Below are 20,172 nucleotides of genomic sequence, written 5' to 3' on the forward strand. Positions count from 1 at the left end.
CTGCTCTGCCTCTGCCCCTGCGCCCCCCCCACCCCCAAGTTGGATTTATCTCTGGATCCCCCAGTTAAACCCTGGATTTATCTGGGAGTCCAGCCCCATATCTCGTCTTCACTTCAGTCTCAACAGTGGCTACCACTCCCAGTGACACTGTAAGAAATCTCACAACACCAGGTTAAAGTCCAACCAGTTTATTTGATAGTAAACTCACAAGCTTTCGGAAACGCTGTTCCTTTGTCAGGTGTGTGACGAAAGCTTGTGAGTTTATTATCAAATAAACCTGTTGGGCTTTTAACCTGGTGTTGTGAGACTTCTTACTGTGTTTATCCCAGTCCAACACCAGCATCTCTACATCATGACTCCCAGTGATACTGCCAGGACTGGAGAGATTCCGGCTACTCAATGGGGACAGAAGCACCGTTCTGTGCCAAGTAAGTGCCTGGCAACTGTAAAATTGGTTTGGGGTGATCCAAACAAATGGAGAGAAGTTTGCCCCTGTCTTTTAAGCCTGGGGCAAGTGCTACTGCCTCTGCCTCCACATAAAATGCCTCCCACAATATGAGGTAAAACTTTGGCATCATTAGAGCACTGTTTCAAGGAACATTACGTAAAGAACGCACAGCTGTATCAACTGAATACACACGGAAGTCAAACATTGCTGCTTCCTTCAAACTTCTATTACTCAAATTTATGAGGTAGCTGAGCCAGTAATACTAAATGTTATATACCGATAAGCATCCATACCGTATTATAACCCAACAGAGCACTCATTAAAAGTCACTTAAGCAAGAAGATTTACAGCTGGATGGCAGCCCAGTTTGAACGGGTGCTAATGCGACAGGAGATGGTAAGGACGTAGGTTTTATGTTCGATATTCACCCATCTGGTGAGTTCTTAATCTTTAGCAGATGTCTCAGGGCATCAGTACCCAAAGGGAGGCAGATAAAGTCAGAAATGAAGTCATGCTAGTCCCGTGTTCCTCCTCATGACTAGTTAGAGAGCAGCATTCCCAATGGCTCGAAAATCAAAGCTCATTGAGTTCCAGCCTTTTTAATTTCATCGGAATGGCAAAATCATTATTCTAGATTGGAAAGATGCCAAGTTCTACTCAATATAATGAAAGGAGAGCAAAGAACTGTCACATATGTCTGAATGGGTCTTTTCTAGCCAGGAGGCTGAATATAATACACCTTCTCATCTGAAAAGTTGGAGTTACTGCCATTTTAAAGAAAAAGACGGGGTGAAATGAGAAAAGACCCGAGTTCAATTCCAGCCTTGGGTGACTGTTTGCATGTTGCCCATGTGGGTTTCCTCCCACAGTCCAAAGATGTGTAGATTAGGTGGATTGGCCAAAGTGCGTAGGTCCGATAGAATCATAGAATCCCTATTTTACAGAAGGAGACCATTCAGGCCATCAATCCTGCACCGAACAATCCCACCTCCCACCCTATCCCCATAACTTCCTATATTTACCTTGCTAATCTCCTTGACACTAAGGGACAATTTATCACGGCCAATCAACCTAACCTGCACACCTTTGTGGGAAGAAACCGGAGTACACCCATGCAAACACGGGAAGAATGTACAGACTCCGAACAAATAGTCACCTGAAGCCAGAACTGAACCTGGTCCCTGGCGCCGAGAAGCAGCAGTGCTAACCACTGTGCCACCATGCGCCCCTGGTTATGATAGATGTGCAGGGTTACAAGGGTTGGGCGATGGAGAAGGTATCGGTAAGATACTCTGTCTGAGAGTTGGTTCAGACTCTATGGGCTGAATGGCCTCTTTCTTCACTTTAGAGATTCTATGATTCTAAGAAATCGTGGCACATCATATTAATGTACAAGCAGGGTAGCACTTCTCTATGAAAAGGTCCCTGGGTGGTATTTTAACAAGGCATCAAACACAAGACACAGAGAGAACCTGATACTGCTACATTCCAATATTGCAACAATGCAATGGGGTGCGGTACACAACATTGAAAGCAATATTCCACCATCCTTTTAATGAAAACATTACAGCATTAGGTGGTGCTGATTAATGCCAGACTGAAATGTGTTCAAATTCTTGTAATCGGAAAACACGAATAACAACGTACCAATGATGTTTTAATTGATTGAGCTGTGCTCTTAAGGGTTACGTCATCTGAACCTCCAATTAGTGTGGTGCCTTTCTTAGGCCAGCTTTCCAGCACAGTATACATTACAATTGTTATTACAGTTGGCTAGGTTCCATTCCCATCAAATCATAAAAATGTCTTTCTAAGATACTTGGTCACCCAATTAAACCCATCGACAATTTTGCAGAAAGGCTTGTAAATAAGAAAGGAGTATATCTGCTGTTTGGGGAGGATCAGCACATTATCATTCAAAATGTTTCCGACTTGAGAGTCAATATTCCTCAAATATATTTTATCGGAGGCAAGCTGGGGGAGATCTCAAGGGTTAACTCCACCCTGTATGCAGGGGGTAGTGGAGTTAACTCATTAACACACTTACGGCCAATTGAAAGGCAGACTGGAATTTTCCCCAAATAACAGTTGTTGCAAGGTGTTAGGAATAGGTCAGGGTGTCTTAAGATGTTCGTAGACTTGGGTAGTTCAACAGTCAGTATTTATTAACTTCTGGAAACTATATACATTGCTACAGTAAAAGGACCAAGCTAGGAGCTGTCTCCATGCTTGCTTCTACACACAGCTCTGTCCAACACTAGACTGACCCTGGATCATGTGTTTTCTTACATCACTGTACGAGCGGTACTGTACCCACATTAACTTTTTATGTGCCAGACCTACCCACTCTCCCAGTCTTTACTGAATGCATTTACAAGTTATTGTAGCTTATTCCATGTATTACATCATCATTACTACCCCATCTCTTCACCTCATATCTCTGCATTCATTGATGCTGGAAGCCTCATAACTCTTCCAAATCTTGTTCTCACTGCATCACAGAGGAGTGGCAGGCTCTGTCAATGCACATAAACTTTGTTGATTTGGCAGTTGTTCTGTCATCCGGGTGTCTTTTAAACTCATTCTTCCATTCTTTGACACTGAATCACTCTTTGTCAGTTCCCCAGTTGTACAGCTAGATGATGGATGCTTTATCCTGCTCTTCATTGGGCAGATGAACTCTGGGCTTGTCACTCTATATTTTTTCTCTTCCTTCTTGCGCCGAGCTATGATGCACACTGGGATGGAAGAAAAGGGTGTGTCTTGGTAGTAAGCTCGCCTTTGATTTGGCTGCTTGGTGTGCTGTCAGCAATGCTCCTCCATCCCTGCATCATTTGTAAGACTGTCTTGCTGACTGGCGATGGCCGCATTTTCTTTCTGATCTCAGAGTTTATGTCTGTGATTGACATTAGAAAGGCTCTTCCTTGTTGATTCCTCTCTTCACTGTCGTCTACTCAAGGTATCATGGTAACCATCTGAGTGGTTGGCTGGTCAGACCAATGAGGGGCTGATGCACCTGTAATGAAAATGGATAAATCTGCTGTGCAAAGTGAGAAGACAGTTTAGAGACAAAGTCTCAGTCGAGAGAATCTTTCTTGTTGGAGTTCTCAGGAACTTGCAGGTCTGTATAATTTTTGACAGCAATTGTCTTGACACCTTCTGCCGTTTCAGGGAGATTCAGGAATATCTGCTCCTGAGTGAAAAATATTGGTTATGAATGACATACATCAGCTTGAAGATTAATTTGCTGTCATATCTCAGTGGCTCCAGAAACTGAGGCTCCAGCTTTGGTTGAAAATCAGATTCCTCTGGGTCCATAAAGTGGTGAGTCTGCTGTTCGTAGCCAATGTTCTTTGTCCGCATGGACCATGACACCAGCTCCCATTTCCAATTTAAAGTTTGGGAGATTAATCGAAATGTCCACGTTTCAGAATAAAAATCCATCATCTTTGACCTCACTCAAGAAGCATGGTTGTGTGTCCTCTTGGTGTGCTGTCTCAACCTCCTGAATCCTGTTGGGATCTTCCATGCATTTGGTGTTTTGGAGTTGCACATTTTCTTGAAGTGTGCTTTTGATTACATTGGAGGCATTGGGCTAAAAACTGATCATGCCATTGGAGACATTTCACTCCACAGTGCTGGCATGGTCACTCTGCTTGTCAGTGAGATAGTTCTTCCTTTGGCCTGAAGTGTCTCTGTTTCTGTGCAGTTTCACTAGATGAACAGTGGGGTTTACTTTGTACCAAGGTCTACTTTCATCCCTTAACATGGACCTATGCTGCAAGTGATTACCTGGCAATCTGAGTGACCGTCTCCCAGGTTAGATCATCTCTCACTGAGTACATCTGAGTGTATCGATGCCACTCCTATAACTAGCAGTGGTTAGCACTGCTGCCTCACAGTACCAGGGACCCAGGTTCAATTCCCGGCTTGAGTCACCAACTGTATGGAGTTTGCACGTTCTGCGTGGGTTTTCTCCAAGTGCTCCACTTTCCCCCCACAGTCTGAAAGACCTGCTGGTTAGATGCATTGACCCAAACAGGTGCCGGAGTGTGGAGACTAGAGGAATTTCACAGTAACTTCATTGCAGTGCTAATGTAAGTCTTACTCGTGACTAATAAATAAACTGCTTTATAACTATTCTACCTCTAGCTCAGATCACTGTAATCACAGCCTTCTGCCATTCTATACAACTCTTTAATGAAAAAGACACATTTATTACATTCAGCCCCTCCAAGACTTTGGTTACTTCTAAGGTTAAAATATGCATTGAATGATTTTAAAACATCATCAAATTTTGCAGATATATATGTTGATATAACAGCTAGACAAGGAATCATCAGCTATCGAGCCTACTGAATAAAGCAGCATGTTAACTTGTTCAAAAAACAAAGAAAATTACAGCACAGGAACTGGCCCTATGGGTCCTCAAAGCCTGCCCCGACCATGCTGCCCATGTGAACTAAAACCCCCTACCCTTCCGGGGACCATATCCCTCTATTCCCATCCTATTCCTGTATTTATCTAGAAACCCCTGAAAAGTGACCATTGTACCTGCTTCCACTACCTCCCCCAGCACCCACCACCCTCTGTGTAAAAGACTTGCCTCGTACATCTCCATTAAACCGTGCCCCTTAAACCTGTGCCTTCTAGGAATTGACTCTTCCACCCTGGGAAAAAGCTTCTGCCTATCCTCTCTGTCCATGCCCCTCATAATTTTGTAGACTCCTATCAGTTCATCCCTCAACATCCGGCGCTCCAGTGAGAACAAACCAAGTGAGCTCAGCCAAGATGTATTCAAGCACCAGCTTGGGAATTGGGTTTCTTGGACTGTGGTTTAAATAACAATTTCAGACCATTGTACTTGTTCATGTTTTTCAGGACGTGCATTGTCCAGGAATTTAAAATTCTTTTGCTCATCCCTCTTAGGTTTGATGACTATTCCCTCTCATGGGACGGCAAAGTGGCACAGGGGTTAGCACTGCTGCCTCACAGCTCCAGGGACCTGGGTTCAATTCTCAGCCTTGGGTCACTGTCTGTGTGGAGTTTGCACATTCTCCCTATGTCTGCGTGAGTTTCCTCCGGGTGCTCCGGTTTCCTCCCACTCTCCAAAGATGTGCAGGTTAGGTTGAATGGCCACGCTAAATTGCCCCTTTGTGTCCCAGGATGTGTAGGGTTACGGGGATAAGGCCTGGGGTGGCACTGTGGTAGTTGCAGACTCAATGGGCTGAAGGCCTCCTTCTCACTGTAAGGTTTGAATGATTCTTAGAGCAGAATCTTACTAAAAAGGGAGAGACTGCTGGATTAGACGAGGAAACCGGTGAGAATTTCCCAAGCTTCACAGCCAGATTTTTTCAGCGTTTTTAGCCAATACTCGGTGCATTTTAAAAGAGGAAGAGAGATTCACACGACCTTCAGCTGGAGGAATGGGTACTGACGAAGCCAGCAAGGTCACGAATCCCGAGATCAGGGCACCTTCCAAAGGCACTCCAATCTCCGGCTTAAGTAAAAGACCTCCAGCCTCACGGACATCAGGAGCTCCCACAGAGCATCGCGACAATGTAAACATTGGAGCTCCTCCTGCCCCCACAATGTAAATATCAGGGCTCCTCCCCCTCCACCACACAACTATTGAGGGACTCCCTTCTACCACGCAAGCATCAAAGTTGCCAAACCCACCTCCCCACCCCCACCATCCAGGCATTCCCATACTGCACCCCCCCACCACCCCCAACAACAGACATCAGGATGGCTCCCCCCTCATCATAGGCACCACCCCTTTCACAGCCTCTATTTCAACCCCCTTCATGGTCTCTATCCCCACCCCCTTCACAGGCTCCAGCCAACCCATTCCCCCCCACCGCAACCGCACAAAAGCATCGGGTCAAGCCCTGCCCCCCACCCCACCCGCCCCCCCTGCCCCCGCCCCCGCCCCGCCCGCCCCCCACCCTGCCCCCCACCCCCCACCACCTCCCTCTCCCAACACTGATTTGGGGGGGAGGGGTGCCACCTCCTTCCATAGGCACGTTGGGCCCTCCCACCCTAATGCAGACACCAAACCCCCCTTCACAAGCATTGCCAACCCCTCTCCCCTCCCTAACACATATAACGGGAGACCAATCAGCATGTTCCTTGTGTGTTTTTGGAGCTGCACCTATCCAGGCAAGTGGAGAGTATTCCATCACACCCCTAACTTGTGTCTTACAGATTGCAAACAGGTTTTAGAGAGTCAGGAGGTGCAAGATTCCTAGCCTTTGACCTGCTCTTTAGCCCCTGTGTTTATGTACCGAGTCCAGTTTCTGGTCAACGGTAACCCCAAGGATGTTGATAGCGTGGGATACAGTGATGGTAATGCCACTGAATGTCAAGGGGTGATGGTTAGATCTTCTTTTGTTGGAGATGGTCAATACCTGACCCTTGGGGGCAGCACAGCGGTTAGTACCACTGTCTCACAGCACCAGGGTCCCAGGTTTGGTCCCTGGCTTGGGTCACTGTCTGTGTGGAGTTTGCAGGTTCTCCCCGTGTCTGCATGGGTTTCCTCTAGGTGCTCAGGTTTCCTCTCACAGTCCAAAAGATGCGCTGGTTAGGTGCATTGCCCATGCTAAATTCTCCCTCAATGTACCCAAACAGATGCCGGAATATGGCAACTAGGGGATTTTCACAGTAACTTCACTGCAGTGTTAATGTATACCTACTTGTGACTAATAAATAAGCTTTGTGTTGCACGAATGTTACTTCCACTTGTCAGTCCTGAATGTTGTACAGGTTTTGTTGGACATGTTCACGTTTTTCAGTACGTGCATTGTCCAGGAATTTAAAATTCTTTTGCTCCTCCCTCTTAGGTCTGATGACTATTCCCTCTCATGGGTTGGCACAACAGCACAGTGGTTAGCACTGCTGCCTCACAGCTCTAGGGACCCAGGTTCAATTCCAGTTTCCATATCTGAGGAGTTGCGAATGGTGCTGAACATTGCGCAGTCATCAACCAACATCCCTACCCTGACCTTATTATGGAAGGAAGATCATTGATAAAGCAGCTGAAGATGGTTGAGCCAAGTAGTGGATAGAAGGTGGAACAGGCCACCACCTGGAAGAGTTGCGGCAAATAGCATACATGCATTTAAGGGTAGCTAAAATGAGTAAATGCGGGAGAACTGAAATGAAGGAAATGCATCTATTATGTATAGGGTTAGGTGAAGAAGACTGAGAGGAGGCTCATGGGGCCTTTACACGCCAGCACTGGCCAGCTGGGCTGAGTGGTCTGAGCGTGCTGTAAATACAACGTCATTCTATGTAAATTGTGCTGTGTAATATTAATCATTAATAATTAGGATTTATTTTAAACTGAATTTTTTGAATAGTACACAGGAGTTGGCAAATTATATTACGGTTGTATAAAACGTTGGTTCGTCCACATTTGCAATACTGTTTCCAATTCTGGTCACCACACTGCCAAAATGATGTGGAGACTTTGGAGAGAGTACAGAAAAGGTTTATCAGGATGTTTTGAGGAGAGGTTGAATAAACTAGGATTGTTCTCCCTGGAAAGATGGAGGCTGAGAAACAACCTGATAGAAGTTTATAAGATCATGAGGGCTATAGATAGGGTGAACAGCTGGAAGCTTTTTCCCTGGACAGAATTACAAGGGGGCACAAGTTCAAGGTAAGGGGGAAAGGTTCAGTAGAGATGTGCGGAGTTTTTCAAACACGGGGGTGGTGGTGGCCTGGAATACAACTGCCAAGTGAGATGGTTAAGGCAGATATGTTAGCGACATTTAAGACTTAGCTGGATGGACACATGAACAGACGAGGAATAGAGGGATACAGGCGGTTCATCTTAGATAGGGCAATGTGATCGCTGCAGGTTTGGAGGGCCGAAGGGCCTGTTCCTGTGCTGTACTGTTCTTTGTTCTTGTTCTTTGAATTCTATCCACGAGTATACAGACGATGCAGCAATTTCAAGGCCGAGTTTGCAAATTCTTTATATGCAATTCCAACCCATTGTCTTTACAACAAGTACCTTGAGGACTTCTTTCTCTGGTAGCTCAAGACCAGAATGCCTATCTAACTAAGTAGGTATAAAGTTAAAAGTAACTGGGCTTCAGTCTTGAATCTCATTAGAAATGCAGTGCATTTAACATGATATTTTATCTTCAAAAGTGTGCGTTACCTTACTGTTGGCATCGGTTGCTGTATAGCAGAGCAGACGAGGTGAGACAGTTTCACTTAGAGAATGTCCATGGGAAGTAAAGATGCCAGCTTTGAACAGACTGCTGTGAAGACATTGAAGAATTTACTGGTCAGGAAGCGAGAACTGGAATTTGCAGCTGCACATAAGTGAAGCCAAAAGGATTTGTGACTTTTATTTGGGAAAGGCGAACAACTGGAAATCACATCTGTAATATCAACAAATCTGTTTCAAATCCATTTCTCCACAACTTGGACACGAAAGGGCTATCAGTGAAATTGCAAACAATGGAAGTTCAGAAATATACGTCGATGCATTTGTCACGAACACTGCACAGCATGGTTCCAACCCCATACATCTACCTTGCCATCCCACAAAACAAATTTTCAGTGACTGAAAACAACACTTTTTAAATGCCCCATTTTGCCTGCCTGAATGCTCTTCATTTCCATGCTGCATCGAAAGGATTCTTTCTCATGTTAATAAAGCGAATTGCCTTGACTTATTAAGTCCCTCTTCACAACTGTGTTGCTGCACTGTTCTGCCCGATTACTCTCATTCTTTAGGCTCCCACTGTGTGAGACAAGGTGCACAGCTGCCAGCTTCCTGACAAATATCCCACTCTGGGAAGGCTTTGTTTGCACTGGTCTTCTCTAGCGCTGGTGACACGCTGGGATTTTTGTTGCGGAGTGAATGGGACGTCCAACCTGTGTGCCATACCTGAACTTTTCACGTGGCTTGCCCCGCTGGCCCCACCTGTCAGGCAGCTGGTAAATGTAGCTGTGCCCATTCTCTGTCCAGATGATTATTTTGTTTGCAGCCAGCACCTCCCCACCAGCCCAAGGGTGACCATTACTGCTCTTCACAAAGCACAGCAATGAAAAGTCACAATAATCAAAAACCTGCAGGAGAACGACGAGAAAATCAGACATTTACAAGAAAAAAAACACAAGTAAAAGCAGCTTCCAAACCATAAAATCCCTACAGTGTGGGATGAGAGTTGGCCCATCTGCACCAACTCTCTGACAGAGCATCTTGTCCATGCCCACCACCCATCCCATTCCCATTTATCCCGCTAATCCACCTAACCTACACCTAAGTCCTCTTAGTGGGACACTAAGACGCAATTTAGCATGGCCTAACCTAACCTGCACATCTTTGGAGGGAGGAAACTGGAGCACCTGGAGGAAAGCCAGCAGACACAGGGAGAAACCCTACACAAACACTCACCCGAGGCCAGAATTGAACCCAGGTCCCTGGCGCTCTGAGGCAGCAATGCGAACCCACTGTGTCACTGTGCTGCCCTGTAGTGCCTCTAATATTGTAAAACATGCCAAGACACTTCACACCAGTGTAAGCACTCAAACATGGCGGGCAATCCAAAGCAGCAAATGGAAGGGGATGGTGGTGTGTAATCAGGCTAATCCTCTGCGAATATTCCACCACAGCAGCTGAGGGGATTTAAATTCAGTTATTAAAATCTAGAATAGAAAGCTTGTCCTGGTGATGGTGACCATGAAACTATCATCGGTGGTTGTAAAAATCCAGCTGGTTCTTGAATGTCCTTTAGGGAAGGAAATCTGCTGTCCTTACCTGGTCTGATGTATGTGTGACCCCTCAGCAATGCCCTCTGCAATGACCCAGCAAGTCGCATAATTCCGGGGCAATTAGGTGATGGGAAATTAATGCTGGCTTTGCTAGGAATGCCCACATTCCATGAAAGACTAAAACATAAATTAGGAAAGGTGACTGAAGCCTTGACCAAAGAAATGAGTTTGAAGGAGAGGGAGATTTAAGAGGAAATGCAAGAAAAAGATGAACGAACCATCATTCTGCCAAGGTAAATGGTATAATCTACTTACTGCAAGACAACACTCATAAGGGCATCAGGCAGTGTAAGTGTGCAAGTGCAGTGTTACAATCGGTCCTTGGACAAGGTCACCTAATTTGTTAACTTCCCAAACGGGACCCCAATTTTATTTTGATCCTGAAAGGGGGAGGGGAGGTGGTTGATCTGGCTCCCCTCCTTTATTTAACTCCCTCGGTTGATCGCAACAAAGTTAATTTAAAAGGGTTATCTTCCCCTGTGGATACCTTTCCCCAAGCTAAATGTACTTAGAAAGAGCCAACTTAACCAGGCTTTCTAGAGTCAAAGAAAGAGCAAGCTCATTAGTTACTAAAATATGAGAAAAATAATAAAAACATACACGTACACACATACACACACTAATCAGAAATCAGAAGTTAAGAGGCCAAATAAAAAAAGAGTATACAAATCAATCTTGGGCTTGTGTGAGCATTGATGATAATACGTTCCAGCCGTTGTTAGTTGATTCCAATGAAGCTGACTTTAGCTGTTAGCTTGGAGACACTGGGTTCTGCAGGGTGGCTGAATCCCTTAGATTATGGTTTTAGCTGAGTCTTGCCTCTAGCAACAGAAAGACAGAAAGAGCGATAGAGTGACAGGGGCACAGAGTGAGAGAAAGAGAAAGATATGCTTTGCCTGCCTGTCTTTGCAGGAGTGACGGATTACTGCTACTTCTTGTTTCAGTGTTATTCACACACTGGCACACCAGCATGTACAGATCAGATCTGCAGCTAGCTTTTGAGCCCATTTCCCTGTGTCTTCCTAGAAGGGACAAAGACAAGCATGTCTTTCACCCAGAGTCCATTTTCCTTCTTTCAACTGCGACCATTTCCATTGACCGAGTTATAACTCAACAGGAGCTGGGAGTTGGATGTCTGCCAGGATGTGGCAATCAGTCTCCATTGTCTCTGCAACCACAGGAGACTAAAGTTCAGTCTTTTGCATTTCATCCTCCTTTCAAGCATTTCAGTCTGAAGTACACTTGACCTTCTTTTGGAGCAATGATGCCACATTTTCTCGGGAGTAGTCAGCCATGCTAAATTGCCCCTTAGTGCCAAGGGGATTAGCAGGGTAAATATGTGGGGTTACAGGAATAGGGCGCAAGTAGGATTGTAGTCAGTGCGGGGTGGGATTGTAATCAGTGCAGGCTTGATGGGCTGAATGGTCTCCTTTTGCACTGTTGGGATTCTCAGACTGGAGCTGGCATTCTGGACATTTGAGTCCTCACCCCTTTCCGGGAGGGGCTACTGCGCTGTCCCAGGAGGAGCAGGGCCATACCTATGCTGGAGGTGATTGGAATTCCCCCAGGAAGCCAGTGAGGACATCTCCAATCTGCACCTGTCAGCTATCTCCTTCTCTGTAATATGTACATTCCTCAAGACATCATTATTTATTTCCCCAAGTTCCAAAACACCCAAGCCTTTTTCAACAGCAAGTACTGAAGAGAAATATTTATTTAGGATCTCACCCATCTCTTGTTGATCTGCACACATAGATGACCTTGTTGATCCTTCAGAGACCCTACTCTCTCCCAGTTACTCTTTTGCCCTTAATGTATTTGTAGAAGCTTTTTGGATTCTCATTTACCTTATCTGCCAAAGCAATCCCATGTCCCCTTTTTGCTCTGTTGATTTCTCTCTTAACTTCACACCGACAACTTCTATACTCTTCAAGGAATCCAGTTGATTCCAGCTGCCTATGCATGTCATATGCCTCCTTCTTCTTGACCAGGGCCTCAATATTCCAAAGCATCCAGGATTCCCTACTTCTATCAGCCTTGCCTTTCACTCTAAAAGGAATGTGCTTACCCTCAACACTGGTTAACACACTTTTGAAAGCCTCCCACTTACCAGAGGTCCTTTTGCCTACCAACAGACTCCCTCAATCAACTTTTGAAAGTCCCTGTCTAATATCATCAAAATTGGCCTTATTCCAATTTAGAATTTTAACTTTAGGGTCAGACCTATCATTCTCCAAAGCTATCTTAATATTAATGGAATTATGGTCACTGGTCCTAAAGTGATCCCTCACTAAACATTTCTGTCACCTGCCCTTCCTTATTTCCCAAGATGACATCAGGTTCTGCGCCCTTTCTAGTCAGGCTAACCACATACTGAATGAGAAATTCCTCCTGAATACACTCAGCAAATTTCTCTCCATCCAAGCCCTTAATACTGTGGCTATCCCAGTCAATGTTGGGAAAGTTAAAGATCCTGACTATTGTCACCCTATTTTCCATGGAGCTATCTGTAAATATCTTACATATTTGCTCCTCAATTTCCCACTGATTATTTGGGGGCCTGTAGTACAATCCTATCAAAGTGATCTCTCCCTTCTTATTACTCAGTGGGCAAACCCTTGGATATATCCCCTAATAAATCTGGATTATAAAGTGAGTCTCAGTAATTTATTTATTTATTAGTGTCACAAGTAGGCTTACATTAACACAGCAGTGAAGTTACTGTGAAAATTCCATGTTCCGGCGCCTGTTTGGGTACACGATGGGATTCTCCTGTCTCGCTGCAGTGGGCAGGGGTTTGGCCGAGTGCCAAATTCTCCGTCCCCTCTGCCAGCAGCGGTTGGGCGTGAACAGCTGGAGAATTCTGGCCGAGAACCCTGAGATCTTAGATGTTACCCTGCACAGGCAGACAAGGCCTCAAGTTAAACAAGTGCAGCCACTTTAAAAATACAGTACGCTCTGGGTACTGCAATGAATTGTGATAACGTGCAAGGTGGCACAGTGGTTAGCACTGCTGTCTCACAGTGCTAGGGACCCGGGTTCGATTCTGGCCTCAAGTGACTGTGTGTGTGTGTGTGTGTGTGTGTGTGTGCGTGTGCGTGTGTGGAGTTTGCACACTTTCCCCGTGACTGCATGGGTTTCCTCCGGGTGCTCCGATTTCCTCCCACACTCCAAAGATACGCAGGTTAGGTTGATTGGCTGTGCTAAATTGCAGTGTCAGGGGCTTAGGAGGGTAAATACCTGGGGTTACGGGCATAGGGCCTGGGTGGTGCAGACTTGATAGGCCGAATGGCCTCCTCCTGCATGGTAAGGATTCAATTATGAAATTCTGGTGTGGAACTTGCACCCATCTCCTTCTGATTGAAGGACCAAGGTCCAACTAAGCCAAGCTAATGCCATCATTCATTGCACTTTTTGGCTTTTTTAGGCCAATGTCCCCAAATTATTTTACAATGCCACAGAACACACCTTCCAGCAATCCGAGCAAACTACTAATAGTAAGCGTTCGGTGTAAGTACAAAAGCAGACCGCTTGACAATTAAAGCATTGGAGTGACTTGGATTCGGCTTCAAAAACATTCTCCCTCGCCTGCAAAATATCAGAACACTGGCAGTGAAGAGTCTGTATTGCAATGGAAATCTGAATTTCTATAATTTTAGGGGCATTTCTCACAATGAACTGACCTGTACGCCATTAACTGATGAAGAAAGATCCCACACTTTGAGGTCTCCTGTTACTGATATCCCCACCAGTGAATCCTCTGCAAAATACATTGACATAGAGAAAAATTAAATGTATTGTATACACCAATGACATTTAAAAAGACGTGGGCCAAAATTCTCCCATCCCGTCCGCTTTGGGAATCGTAGCAGGCGAGACAGAAAATTCAGTGGACCACTTAAAGGTCCGTTGCGCTCAGGTGGAAAGTTACGGACTTGTGGTGTGCCAGAGAATCCCGCCCACAGCCCTGAAAGTGGCCTTTAATAAAAAGTATCATGACGAATCAGGTCTTCAAATGGAAACACATTAAACCAGACCAACAATTATCTACCCTTTTAAAATGTACGTTCAGAAAATTGCTTCTAGTTAAAACGATTATTTTCGGCTCAAAGCGTTCCAATTCCGTTTTGATGCTGAATACGCAGCAGCCATTGTTTTTAAAGCAATGAACATAAAGATTAGACAGTTACAAACAGCTGCTATTTCTGCGCGTCATCAATCCACTGACTAAACACAATAGCTGGAATAATAAAATCATACATGACAGAAGGTGGCCATTCGGTCCATTGGATTTGTGCCAGTTCTTTGAAAGGGTGTCCAATTAATTCCAACCCCCAAACCAACCCGACCCCCCCCCCCAACCTTCCTCTCTCTTCAAAACCCGGCCAATCTTTCTTTTCCAATTTAACTCCAATTGCCATTTGAAGTCCATTCCCGCCACTCTTCCAGGCAGTGCATTGCAGATCACATCAGGTCACTCTCCAAGACAAATTCCCCTCAACACCTCTCTGTCACTTAGAATAGAATCTCTACAGTGCAGAAGAGGCCATTTGGCCCATTGAGTCTGCACTATCTCTCTGATACAGTATCTTACCCAAGTCTATCCCCCACCCTATCCCAATAACCCCACACATTTTCCATGGCTAATCCTCCTCACCTACACACCTTTAGACACTGAGGGCCAATTTAACATGGCCAATCTACCTAACCTGCACATCTTTGGACTGTGGGAGGAAACTGGAGCACCCGGAGGAAACCTATGCAAACACAGGGAGAATGTGCAAACTCCACACAGAGAGTGACCCAAAGCCGGAACTGAACCCAGGTCCCCGGTGCTGTGAGGCAGCGGTGTTAACCACTGTGCCACCATGTTTACATTTTCTGGTTTAAATCTGCGTTCCTGTGTTATTGACCTTCTTGCAGTGCAAGGACCTTAGTGGGTGCAGAAGTACCCACAGCTGCAGGAATGGAAAATTGAAGCCATGTTGGGGCCTCCTTATTTACTCTTTCAAAAAACCCTCCTAATTTTGAATTCTCTATTACCTTGGATCCGTTGGGAATGGACAATGCACATTGAGCTGATCCAGTCCGGTGTGGTTGATGAAACGAGGGCATGAAGAAGCTCCAGGCTATGTGCATCAAACACTAGGACATCCTGATACTGTCCACAACAAAGCAACCAGCCATCACCAGACATCCGAAAGTTACGGTAATAGTACTGTATGAGGATGATATCAAAATTATTTTATTAATAAATCAAGAACAAATATTAAAGTTCTATATGAGTACAGTTATTTGTGTACTTTCCAGTCTGCGTGAGGTCCCCCGGGTGCTCCGGTTTCCTCCCACAGCCCAAAGGTGTGCGGATTAGGTCGGTTGGCCATGCTAAATTGTCTCTTAGTGTCAGGAGGACTAGCATTGGTAAATACTGGGGTTACGGGAATAAGGTCTGGGTGGGATTGTGGTCAGTGCATACTCGATGGGCCAAATGGCCTCCTTTTGCACTGGAGAATTCTATAATTCCATGATATTACATTATTTGCTATTCTAAGTAGCTTATTGACATTCACTGAATCCCTACGGGTCAGAAGGAGGCCATTCGGCCCATTAAGTCCGCACCAACAACAATCCCACCCATGCCCTATCCCCGCAACCCCACTAATCCCTCTAATCTATGCATTCCAGGACACTAAGAGGCAATTTATCATGTCCAATCAACCTAACCCATGCATTTTTACACTGTGGGAGGAAACCCACACAGACACAGGGATAATGTGCAAACTCCACACGGACAGTGACGCAAGGCTGGAATTGAACCTGAGTCCCTGGCATTGTGAGGCAGCAGTGCTAACCACTATGCCACAGTGCTGCCCCTTGCACAAAGATGCACATAACCTGGAGCTGCTCCATGCTCTCGTTTCATCAACCACACCAGACTGAATCGGCTCAATGCGCACTGTCCATTCCATTCACATATTCTACAATGGAGCCACATGTGGGCATTATCAAAATGCCCAAAAGAATTAAAGCTGATGAGAGGTCCCTTTGGCAACAGCCTCACACTGCTTCACTTCAGTATACTCCAATATACTGACCGGTGGCACAATGGTTAACACTGCGGCCTCGCAGCGCCAAGACCCGAGTTCCATTCCCGGCTTGGGGCACTGTCTGTGCGGAGTCTGCACGTTTCTTTTATGGATTTCCTCTGGGTATTCCGGTTTCCTCCCACAGACTTGCTGGTTAGGTGCATCGGCCATGCTAATATTTCCCTCAGTGTACCTGAACATGCACTAGAGTGTGGCCAACTATGCTGTAAGGGAATCAACCCCAGCTTCATCCATCCCAGCATGGCAATGCAATCCTTCAACATTCTTGTAAATCTTTAAAGGGGATCAATCTTGACCTCACCTTAATGCTACGGTCTTCCGAGAACTCCAGCTTTCAGAAGAGCTGTATGCCATCTTTTAACTAGCTTCACCGACCTGGGCTTCATGTTTGCATTATTGTCCTTACCTTCTAGTTAGTAATCATAAAACCAAACTGATTCTACCCTGGCAAACAAAGATGAGCTGCTTGTGCAGCCCCCTAATCTCCAGGACCTCCACCTTTGTCCTACAGGCTCTGCTGGAGGAAGGTGCAGGCTCTCCTCTTATCTGGTAGCAACTGCTTCTTGCAGCTAACTCAACAAACAAAACCTGTTCATGGAAAACTCAATATGTGACAAGGACTGATGGGAAAATGGTCAGATCGAATTGGTCAACATTTAAACATGCACCAACACACATCCCAAGTCATTTGGCCCCAGTACGAATGGGACAGAATAACAGCAGCCAAAGACTTTGCGACCAATAGGTTTCACTGGAGATAATCCTTCTCCCAGTATGTTGCATCAACCTGTCCTATCCCCAAGTTCTCCACACAGCAGTGACCTGTCCATTTTCAAACACGAACATCAGGTTTTGGATTTCACTGAGTTTTCCCTTCATTATGCCTCACATTCTGGTGCAATCCAGCTGCAACACGAAGGCATTTTCTTCACCCGGATGGTACTGTGCCATTGTACCGATTACACATCTTCAAGTACCAGTCACCTCTGTGTATGACAGTGACACTTTCACAACACCTGATGCTGTGGGGTTATGGGGATAGCGTGGGGGGGGGGAGGGGAAGGAAACAGTCCGGGTAAGATACTCTGTTGGAGAGTCAGTACAGACTTGATGGACCAAATGGCCTCCTTCTGCACCGCAGGGATTTGATGAAATATAAACAGAAAATGCTGGGTAAACGCAGCAGCTCTGGCAGCATCTGTGGCGAGAGAAACAGAGTTAATGGAGCAAGATTCTTTGGCCTCCCCGCCGCATGTTTCCCGCCAGCGGGAGACAGCGTGCTATTTGCTAGCTGCGGGATTCTCTGGTCCTGCCTCTGTCAATGGGAATTTCCAATGAAATCATCCCACACCGGCTGGAAACCAGCGGACCTGGAGAATCCCACCGGCCTGGGAACTCCGGCCAACATTTCGAGTCCATATGATCCTTTGACAGAACTGATGAGTTATATATTCTGCCCCACCCCCTCTCCAAATATATAATTCATCACATTTCCATCTCTCATCAGTCCTGTACAAACGTCACATGGACTCAAAACGTGAACTCTGTTTCTTGCTTCACAGATGATACCAGACTGGCTGAGTTTATCCAGCATTTCTGATTTTTATCTCAGATTTCCAGCATTTGCAATTTTTTGCTTTTAACCTATGCTGAATGTTGATTGCATCTATCCAGCACTGCTGCCTCACCGCGCCAGGCTCCCGGATTCAACTCTGACCTCAGGTCACTGTCTGTGCGGAGTTTGCACATTCTCCCAGTGTCTGTGTGGGTTTCCTTTGGGTTCTCCGGTTTCCTTCCACAGTCCAAAGATATACAGGTTAGGTTGATTGACCGTGCTAAATTGGCCCTAGTATCAGGGGATTAGCAGGGTAAATACATGGGGTTGTGGGGATAGGGGCTGGGTGGGATTGTGGTCGGTGCAGACTCGATGGGCCAAATGGCCTCCTTCTGCACTGCTGGGATTCTATGGCACCAAGCATTATTCTTATCTTAGTCTGCTAATGATAAATTAACAATCATTTGCTTTTTTTTTCTAAATGCAAACTCGTGTAGCTTCACACAAAGATTCTCAAGCTGAACTGGTCATTAATGTCAATTTCAGACCTTTAAAAAGGAATCTAGTGTTTTTCATGAGTTCAGAAATCATGGTTTGCTTTCATAGAACATTGGACTAAATGCCTTTGAAATCAATGTAACAGCAATCAGCAAGAGCAATTTTTCAAAAACTCCCTCAGTTCACGGTCTCACATGCTTTCAAATTTCAATGCATGTCAGCACACCCAACTAAATGTATCAAATGCAGAAGCAACATGTCAAAAGTCAGAGTACTTACATAGATTGCAGTGTGGGTGAAGGGCAGTTTTGTATGTTCTATGCACTGGCCACTGGTGACATTCCAAAGACACATCTCCCTGAAAAGGACACCTCAAATGTTATTCTTCAGCATTTCTAGCCCACGGACTGAAATCACATTATAGCATCAAGAATATCTTTAGTGCCACAGTTAAGCACAGTCAAACCATCTTAAGTTGCTTTTGTTTCTTTGCAGAATATTCAGCAAGATACTGTTGTTTCCAGTACATGAAGAGGATGACACATCTGTTGCTCCCCGTCAGTGTCAATTGCACCCTACCAATTAGCTTAAAACTTCAACATGAAACTAATCACCAAACTCCGTACAGTCTGCAACAAATCGGAGATAAACTGGTGCTATGGCTTCAATGTGGTAGATTGTCCATCATGATTATGAATCGTAGAATCATACAGTGCAGAAGAGGTCCTTCAGCCCATCGAGTCTACACCGACATATATGAAACACCTGGCCTCCCATCTAATCCCATTTACCAGCACTTGGCCCGCTGCCTTACACAGAAACATAGAAACTCGAAGCAGGAGTTGGCCATTCAGCCTTTTGAGCCTGCTCTACCGTTCATTATGATCAGGCCTGATCATCAAATTCAATATCCTGATTTCCCTTCTCCCATGTGCTTTGATCCATTTAGCCCAAGAGCTGGATCTAATTTCTTCTTGAAATCAGACAACGTTTTGGCCCCAACTACATTCTATGATAGTGAATTCCACACATTCACCACTCTGTGGGTGAAGAAATTTCTCCTCACCTGAGTCCTAAACCTAAAACTTACCCTCAAACTGTGACCCCCACCATCGGGAACATTCTTTCTGAATCAACCCTGTCTAACCTTGTTAGAATTTTATAAGTTTCTTTAAGATCCCCTCTCACTCTTCTAAACTCCAGTGAATATAATCCAAACCAACCTAGTCATTATGAACGTTACGATCTGCCAAGTTCTCATCCTTTAAAGAATGTGATGCAACCTGCCTCTACCATCCTCCCAGGCAGCACATTCCAGACCATCACCATCCTCAGGGTAAAGATGTTTTTCCTCACAATCCCCCCTATGCCTCTTGCCCCTCACCTTCAACTTGTGACCCCTTGTGACTGACCCTTCAGCTAAGGGGAAGGGCTGCTCCCTTCCTAATCTTGTAGACCTCAATCAGTTCACCCCTCAGTCTTCTTTGCTCCAATGAAAACAACCCAAGCCTACCCAATCTCTCTTCAAAGCTTGAATGTTCCATTGCAGGCAGCATCCTGGTGAATCACATCCAATTAACAAATGGCACTTTCCATCTAATTTGCACTTCATGTAACCACTGTCCATTCTAAAGGCTTTCACAGATTTTTTTTGTCAGCTTTCCGATTGTCAGGGTTGTGAGGCGTTCTCTTTAGAAACACAGTGCCATCCTATGGCAACTTTCTGCAAAACAGCCTTTTCCAATATAAAAAAACTGTGCTGCTTTTAA

General features: G+C 45.3%; 1 protein-coding gene across 1 annotated transcript in view; it reads right to left on the bottom strand.

The window, feature by feature from the left end:
* The window catches only part of LOC145359645 (WD repeat-containing protein 72-like), a 263,829-nt gene that overhangs the window by 211,115 nt on the left and 32,542 nt on the right, over positions 1 to 20,172 (bottom strand). Inside the window, exons 4-9 of the mRNA XM_080214356.1 lie at positions 18,683 to 18,761; positions 15,287 to 15,461; positions 13,927 to 14,003; positions 13,712 to 13,831; positions 9,357 to 9,538; positions 8,619 to 8,721 (exon numbers count right to left, since the gene is read on the bottom strand). Of these exons, the coding sequence (XP_080070482.1) occupies positions 8,619 to 8,721; positions 9,357 to 9,538; positions 13,712 to 13,831; positions 13,927 to 14,003; positions 15,287 to 15,461; positions 18,683 to 18,761 (736 nt within the window). The remainder of the gene's footprint in view (positions 1 to 8,618; positions 8,722 to 9,356; positions 9,539 to 13,711; positions 13,832 to 13,926; positions 14,004 to 15,286; positions 15,462 to 18,682; positions 18,762 to 20,172) is intronic.

This window comes from Carcharhinus amblyrhynchos, chromosome 28, assembly GCF_965287045.1.
Source record: "Carcharhinus amblyrhynchos chromosome 28, sCarAmb.v2.hapA, whole genome shotgun sequence".
Taxonomy (NCBI): domain Eukaryota; kingdom Metazoa; phylum Chordata; class Chondrichthyes; order Carcharhiniformes; family Carcharhinidae; genus Carcharhinus; species Carcharhinus amblyrhynchos.